This window comes from Heptranchias perlo, chromosome 43 (genome assembly GCF_035084215.1).
Source record: "Heptranchias perlo isolate sHepPer1 chromosome 43, sHepPer1.hap1, whole genome shotgun sequence".
NCBI classification, from domain to species: Eukaryota; Metazoa; Chordata; class Chondrichthyes; order Hexanchiformes; family Hexanchidae; genus Heptranchias; species Heptranchias perlo.
In genome coordinates, this window is record NC_090367.1 from 9,115,773 (window position 1) to 9,122,910 (window position 7,138).

Consider the following 7,138-nt stretch of genomic DNA (forward strand, 5'->3'; position numbering starts at 1 on the left):
CAAATCGGTTGCCTACATTACAACAGTGCCCACACTTCAAAAAGTAATTCATTGGCTGTAAAGCGCTTTGGGACGTCCCGAGGCTGCAAAAGGCGCTGGAATAAATGCAAGTTCTTTCTTTATTTCTCTAATTCCCTTTTGAAAGTTACTGTTGAATTTGCTTCCTTTCAGGCAGCGCATTGCAGATCAGAACTCCCTGTGTTTAGAGAAAAAAAACACTTCTGAACTGACATATTTTTCTGCTGCAATTCTGATTTAAGTTCCAGGATTTTACCAGGTTGCACAAAAGGTTTTTTTTTGCACTATTTTAAACTCCACATGTGGGCAGCAGTGCCGGACATTGCCAAACCAAAAAGAGAGAGAGAATGTGTACAGTCGAGGGCGGGACTTGTGGGACTTTCCCACCCATGTGACTTCTTGCAAATCCTCCAGTGTTTTCTCCTTACAATAAAATGAAACTGAAGCCTCCAATAAAGGGAAGCTCGGCTGTCCGGGTTGTGGCTTTTCTGCAGGGAGACAGCGCTCGAGTGACAGAAGTCTCTTGTTCTGTCCCGGACTGAGAGCTGAATTCTCCTTTCTCTGCCCCCACCCCCTCTACCTTCAGCCCTTGCACCGTGTGCTTCCCCGGAAGGTTTATGAAGTTTAACAACTTATCCTCACCGTCCAGTATGGCTTGCAAAACCCTCGATTTCTCCCCCGAGTTTGAGACGGACGATTCCAGCCAGAGTTCTGAAAAGGTAACGCAAAAGACGATAACAAGTCTGGTTGCTGCTTTGTTAATGACTGATCTGTCTGGAAGTTTGGTGAGTGGGGATTTGTGCGCAAAGAAAAAAAAATCAGGAACTCCTGCTGTCGGCCGGCACATGCACGATGGGCCGAATGGCTGTATCAGTCCATGATTTGTGAAATGACTGCACAATAACAGCAGGCACATGGCCAATGCGTTGGACATCCCACCTCTGTTAAGTGTCAGCTTGGCTCTGTTGGTATCTCTCTCTCTCTCTCCCCTCTAAGTCAGAAGGTTGTGGGTTTGAGCCCCATTCCAGAGACTTGAGCCCCATAACACTGACAGTGCCAGTGCTGAGGGAGTGTTGCACTGTCGGAGGTGCCGTCTTTTAGATGAGATGTTAAACCGAGGCCCTGTCTACCATTTCAGGTGGATGTAAAAGATCTCATGCCCACTATTGGAAGAAGAGCAGGGGAGTTCTCCCCTGTGTCCTGGGCCAGTATTTATCCCTCAACCAACACCACTAAAAAAACAGCCTAACTGATTTGCTGTTTGTGGGATCTTGCTGTGTGCAAATTGGCTGCTGGGTTTGCCTACATTACAACAGGCGAGTTCATAGGCTGAACACTTTGGGATGTCTGGCGGACGTGAAAAACCGCGGCCTAAAAAAAGCACTTTGACAATGGGAGGTATATTTTTGGGGAGGGAGAGGTGCCCCTTGCCCAGGGTCCTGCGATCAATATCCTTTCTCTTGATGTATCCAGGATTACGAGGGCAACGGCAAAAAACTAAGACGAAGAGAAAAGAACCGAATTGCTGCGCAGAAAAGTCGACAAAAGCAGACACAGAGGGCAGATAACTTACACCAGGTAATAAACAGTGGCGGGCTAGAGCACGTGCTCGTGTCGGCGTGCGCTCATGGTCAGACTGTGCTCGTGTCAGACTGTACTCGTGTCGGCACGTACGCGCGTCAGACTGTGCTCGTGTCGATGCGGGCTCGTGTCAGACTGTACTCGTGTCGATGCGGGCTCGTGTCAGACTGTGCTCGTGTCAGACTGTACTCGTGTCGGCACGTACTCGTGTCGGCACGTACTCGTGTCGGCACGTACTCGTGTCAGACTGTACTCGTGTCGATGCGGGCTCGTGTCAGACTGTGCTCGTGTCAGACTGTACTCATGTCGACGCGGGCTCGTGTCAGACTGTGCTCATGTCAGACTGTACTCGTGTTGCTGCGGGCTCATGTCAGACTGTGCTCGTGTCGGACTGTACTAGTGTCAGACTGTGCTCGTGTCGACGCGGGCTCGTGTCAGACTGTGCTCGTGTCAGCACGTGCTCGCGTCAGACTGTACTCGTGTCGATGCGGGCTCGTGTCAGACTGTACTCGTGTCGGCTCATGTCAGACTGTACTCGTGTCGACGCGGGCTCGTGTCAGACTGTACTCGTGTTGACGCGGGCTCGTGTCAGACTGTACTCGTGTCGGCGCGTGCTCGTGTCGGCGCGTGCTCGTGTCAGACTGTGCTCGTGTCGGCGCGTGCTCGTGTCGGCGCGTGCTCGTGTCGGACTGTGCTCGTGTCGGACTGTGCTCGTGTCGGACTGTGCTCGTGTCAGACTGTGCTCGTGTCGGTGCGGGCTCGTGTTGCGCGGGCTCATGTCAGACTGTGCTCGTGTCGCGCGTGCTCCTTTTCAGCACGTGCCCGTGTCGTTGCGTGCTCATTTGAGCGCGTGATCGTCTGTGCTCCAGGTTTGTTTTGCTCACGCCCTCCACTCGAATCATACAGCACAGAAGGAGGCCATTCAGCCCATCGTGTGCGTTGGCTCTTTGAAAGAGCTCTCCAATTAGTCCCACTCCCCCTGCTCTTCCCGTTAAGGTGACAGATTTCGAAAACACAGAGATTGATCCATGCAGGCTCCATGGATTTTAATCTCTTGCACGGTTATCATACAGCTGAGAGAAGCAGTATGATTGTCTCACTCTCCAGTTGAACTTCTGCTAAATTGCTCTGCAGTGAATATGTGTTAATTCTGATCATTGGTGGTTTTTTGGCACGTGGACTTTATGTCCTGTTTTTGGAGTTGAGATGTATTTGCAGTGATGTGGTTCGTAACACAAAGCACTGTGGCTGTGAGGGAGCAGCGAATACTGACTCTAATCGCGTCGACTTGTCTCAAACTGAAGGCCTTCACTGTGTTGGTTGTGAAGGTGACTCGTTAACGAGCTCTCCCCTCTCCCACAGCTCAAAAGTACCACATGGGGCAGCCACGCTGCCCAAGAGGGCCCTGCGTTTGATCCCTGTTGTGTGATTCCTGATTACCTGGTCTCATTGGAGATGCTAAAATAGTCTGCAGGAAGCCCAGGCTCACGGGGGAGTTTTTCCCACTTCTGTTCCCTATCCATTGATCCCTACTGGAACCTGTATGTGTGAATGGACGTTGAGTGAGGGTAGGGTAAAGCTGTGATGCCTTCCGCAGTTGAATACCCTGCCAACAGTGACTTGAATGGGAGAGTTAATGTACTGGGGGAGGGGATTGGATGGGAGAGTTAATGTACTGGGGGAGGGGATTGGATGGGAGAGTTAGTGTACTGGGGGATGGGATTGGATGGGTCCAACGGGCTTCTCTCATTGCTGACTATTATGACTATAATTGTTTGGGATAATCTGCAGGGTGAGAGGGCTGAAAGGACACTGTAGGGTTGTGGAGTCTGCAGTCTAATGCTGTGTGCAGTTTTGGTTTTCTTATTTAAGGAAGGACATAATTGCTTTAGAGGCGGTTCAGAGACGGTTCACTCGACTGATTCCTGGGATGAGGGGGTTATCTTATGAGGAAAGGTTGGACAAGATGGGCCTGTATACACTGGTGTTTACAAGAATGAGAGGTGATCTTATTGAAACATATTAGATCCTGAGGGGACTTGAAGGGGTAGATGCTGAGAGGATGTTTCCCCTTGTGGGCGAGACTAGAACTAGGGGGCCACAGTTTAAAAATAAATGGTCTCCCATTTAAGACGGAGATAAGGAGACATTTTTTCCTCTCAGAGGGTGGTGAGTCTGTGGAACTCCCTTCCCCAGAGAGCGGTGGAGGCAGGGTCATTGAATATTTTTAAGGTGGAGTTAGATAGATTTCTGATTAACAAGGGAGTCAAAGATTTGAGGTCACAATCAGATCAGCCGTGATCTTATCAAATGGCAGAGCCAGGCTGGAGGGGCCGAATGGCCTACTCCTGCTCTTAATTCGTATGTACTGTCTTCCCCCATCCCGCCTCCCAGTGCCCAGTCGCAATTTTTTGATTTGAACAAAGACCCTCCCATTGAGCCAGGTTGTGCTTCACTCCACAGGAATATGAACAACTGGAAAGAGAAAATGCCTCTCTGAAGAAGGAGATCCAAACTCTGCGGATTGAGCTGAAGCAGTGGAACCAGGTGGTGCAGCAGCACGAGCCGCAGTGTGCCATGCTGACGGCCACCAGCTCTGGCATCATCAGCAAACCGCAGGTCGATTTAACGAACTTTCTTCCCGAAGACTGGAGAGACACAGAACTACTGAAGTACTAGCCTGCAGTCACAGAGGGCGTTTCTGCGTACATGCGCCAGCACGGTTCAGAAGCAGGCGGGCCGCAGTGAGCTCAACTGAGAGCCTGACCAACGATCTTTCTTGTGCCCCGCCTTTGGGACTAGCATGCAAGCTTAACGATGCTGAGCCCAAGAGACCTGAGATTGCAAAAAGAACGAACGAACTTTGCATTTTATATAGCACCTCTCACAATCTCGGGACGTCCCAAAGCGTTTCACAGCCACTGAAGTACTTTTGAAGTGTAGTCACTGTTGTAATGTCGGACTGTTTTCCTGATGCTTAGTGTCTAAAACAATGTGCGATCCAGTGTTTTGCAGAATTCCCAAAGCACTTTGGTGACATCCTGTGGCAGGGAAAGCGGACAGCATGAATGTGTGTGTGTGTTTTTTTTAAACTGTGTGAATATATAGCAAAGTCTGCTTGTACCCTCAGCTCGCTGAAAAGAGCCCACAGCAGTGAGAACGTGCTTGGCCCCTTTCCTGATGGGTCGGTGAGTGAAGGTGTTGAGAACTTGGAAGCGATTTGTGCCTCGCAGAAGGAGGAGTTTTCGATTCTTGCCTCACCTCAGGCTAATCAATCCTGCTTCCTCTGCCACTCGTACAATTCACTACATTTAAATCCTGGTCTCAAATGTGCTCTATTTTTTAAAAAAAATCTTTTAAAATCCATTTGCACACATTGCTGTACATTTGCTTCAGTAACAGATACATGTGCACCTTTTAAGGGGATAGTGCAATGCACATACAGAGTTTGAGCTAGCTGTTACATACTTAAAGGTATTATCTTGTTGTTTGGGGAGGGAACAAAACATGGGCTCCCTTCCCAGAAAAGTCAGATACAGCCTTACAACACTGTGATCCATCCCAGAGTGTGTGTGTGTGTGTGTGTGTGTGTGTGTGCGCGCAGACTGCATTCGATGCTCCCTCCTGCAGCAACTCCTCGTAGTTCTCACTGAAATGACTTTCCTGAAGAAATCTCCATTGGCACATTTGTAAGACACGGGAACAGGAGTTGGCCATTCAGCCCCTCGAGCCTGTTCCACCATTCAATCAGATCATGGCGGATCTGCTTCTTAACTCCATCTACCTGCCTTGGTTCCGTAACCCTTAATCCCCTCACCCAACAAAAATCGATCAATCTCAGTCTTAGAATTTTAAATTGACCCCCAGCCTCGACAGCTTTTCGGGGGAGAGAGTTCCAGATTTCCACTCCCCTTTGTGTGAAGAAGTGCTTCCTGACATCACCCCTGAACGGCCTAGCTCTAATTTTAAGGTTATTCCCCCTTGTTCTGGACTCCCCCCCCCCCCCCCCCCCCCCCCACCAGAGGAAATAGTTTCTATATCTACCCTATCAAATCCTTTAATCATCTTAAACACCTCGATTAGATCACCCCTTAATCTTCTACACTGGAGGGACTACAAGCCTAGACATTATGGCCTTACTCGCTAACACCGCTGGCTGATTCAGTTAGAGAGTTCGATTCCCAATTACTGTGAACTGCTTTGGTTCAGGGCGCAATCCCAAAGAGCCCCTTGGGGGACTTGGTATCCCGAGCACTAGTGTACCAACATGGACTGGTGGGGCCGAATGGCCTGGTGGAACTTCTATGTATTTTCACTGCACCATGCTGTAAGAAGGATGTGAAGGCCTTGGAGAGGGTGCACAGGAGATTTATGAGGGATGAGGGACCTCAGTTATGCAGAGAGACTGGAGAAGCTGGGATTGTTCTCCTTAGAGCAGAGAAGGTTAAGGGGAGATTTAATAGAGAGGTGTTCAAAATCATGAGGGGTTTTGATAGAGTAGATAGGGAGAAACTGTTTCCAGCGGCAGGAGGGTCGGTAATCAGAGGACACAGATTTAAGATAATTGGCAAAAGAACTAGGGGGGAGATGAGAATTTTTTTTACACAGCGATTTGTGATGATCTGGAATGCACTGCCTGAAAGGTCGGTGGAAGCAGTTTCAATAGTAACTTTCAAAGGGGAAGTGGAGAAATACTTAATAAGGAGAAATTTGCAGGGCTGTGGGGAAAGAGCAGGGGGGAGTGGGACTAATTGGGTAACTCTTTCAAAGAGCCGACACAGGCACGATGGGCTGAATGACCTCCTTCTGTGCTGTGCGATTCCATAAGAGGTTTCCCGTGTAGCTGTGGAGGGGAATGTGTGGGAGTGTGAGCATTCATTTCTGGATCTGAAAAATGGATCAAGTAACGTGTTGCATGGGAACTGCCAGGAAGAGGTCGTTTGGATGTAGCCCATTATACAAATACACAATGCTGGAGATTACCTAGAGGAGGAACTGAAGGAACTCGCAGCATTAAGGAAACATGTGTTGCCAATGAGATTATACACTAAACAGGAGTAAACGCTACCCTTTCCTTTACCTCCGTGTAAAATATACTTCCATTTTGTAAAATAAATGCATAAATTGTGGAAATATAATTTTGATTTGGATCCTGTTTATGCAATTTACCCTTTATTTAAAAGAAATGATTCATAGTGTGGTCACACTTTCCCCTTCCGCTTGGGATGGGATTGGATGGGAGAGTTAGTGTACTGGGGGATGGGATTGGATGGGAGTTAATGTACTGGGGGATGGGATTGGATGGGAGTTAATGTACTGGGGGATGGGATTGGATGGGAGGGTTAATGTACTGGGGGATGGAATTGGATGGGAGAGTTGATGTACTGGGAGAGGGGATTGGATGGGAGGGTTAATGTACTGGGGGAGGGGATTGGATGGGAGGGTTAATGTACTGGGGGATGGGATTGGATGGGAGTTAATGTACTGGGGGATGGGATTGGATGGGAGGGTTAATGTACTGGGGGATGGAATTGGATGG

General features: G+C 49.0%; 1 protein-coding gene across 1 annotated transcript; it reads left to right on the forward strand.

Annotated features, from left to right (window-relative positions):
• Window positions 1-430: 430 nt before the first annotated feature.
• LOC137306493 (basic leucine zipper transcriptional factor ATF-like) lies at window positions 431-6,737 on the forward strand. Its single transcript, XM_067975753.1, has 3 exons — window positions 431-737; window positions 1,492-1,596; window positions 4,063-6,737. The coding sequence occupies exons 1-3, from the start codon at window positions 636-638 to the stop codon at window positions 4,276-4,278; spliced, it is 423 nt and encodes a 140-aa protein (XP_067831854.1). The 5' UTR covers window positions 431-635; the 3' UTR covers window positions 4,279-6,737.
• The last annotated feature ends 401 nt before the right edge of the window (window positions 6,738-7,138 follow it).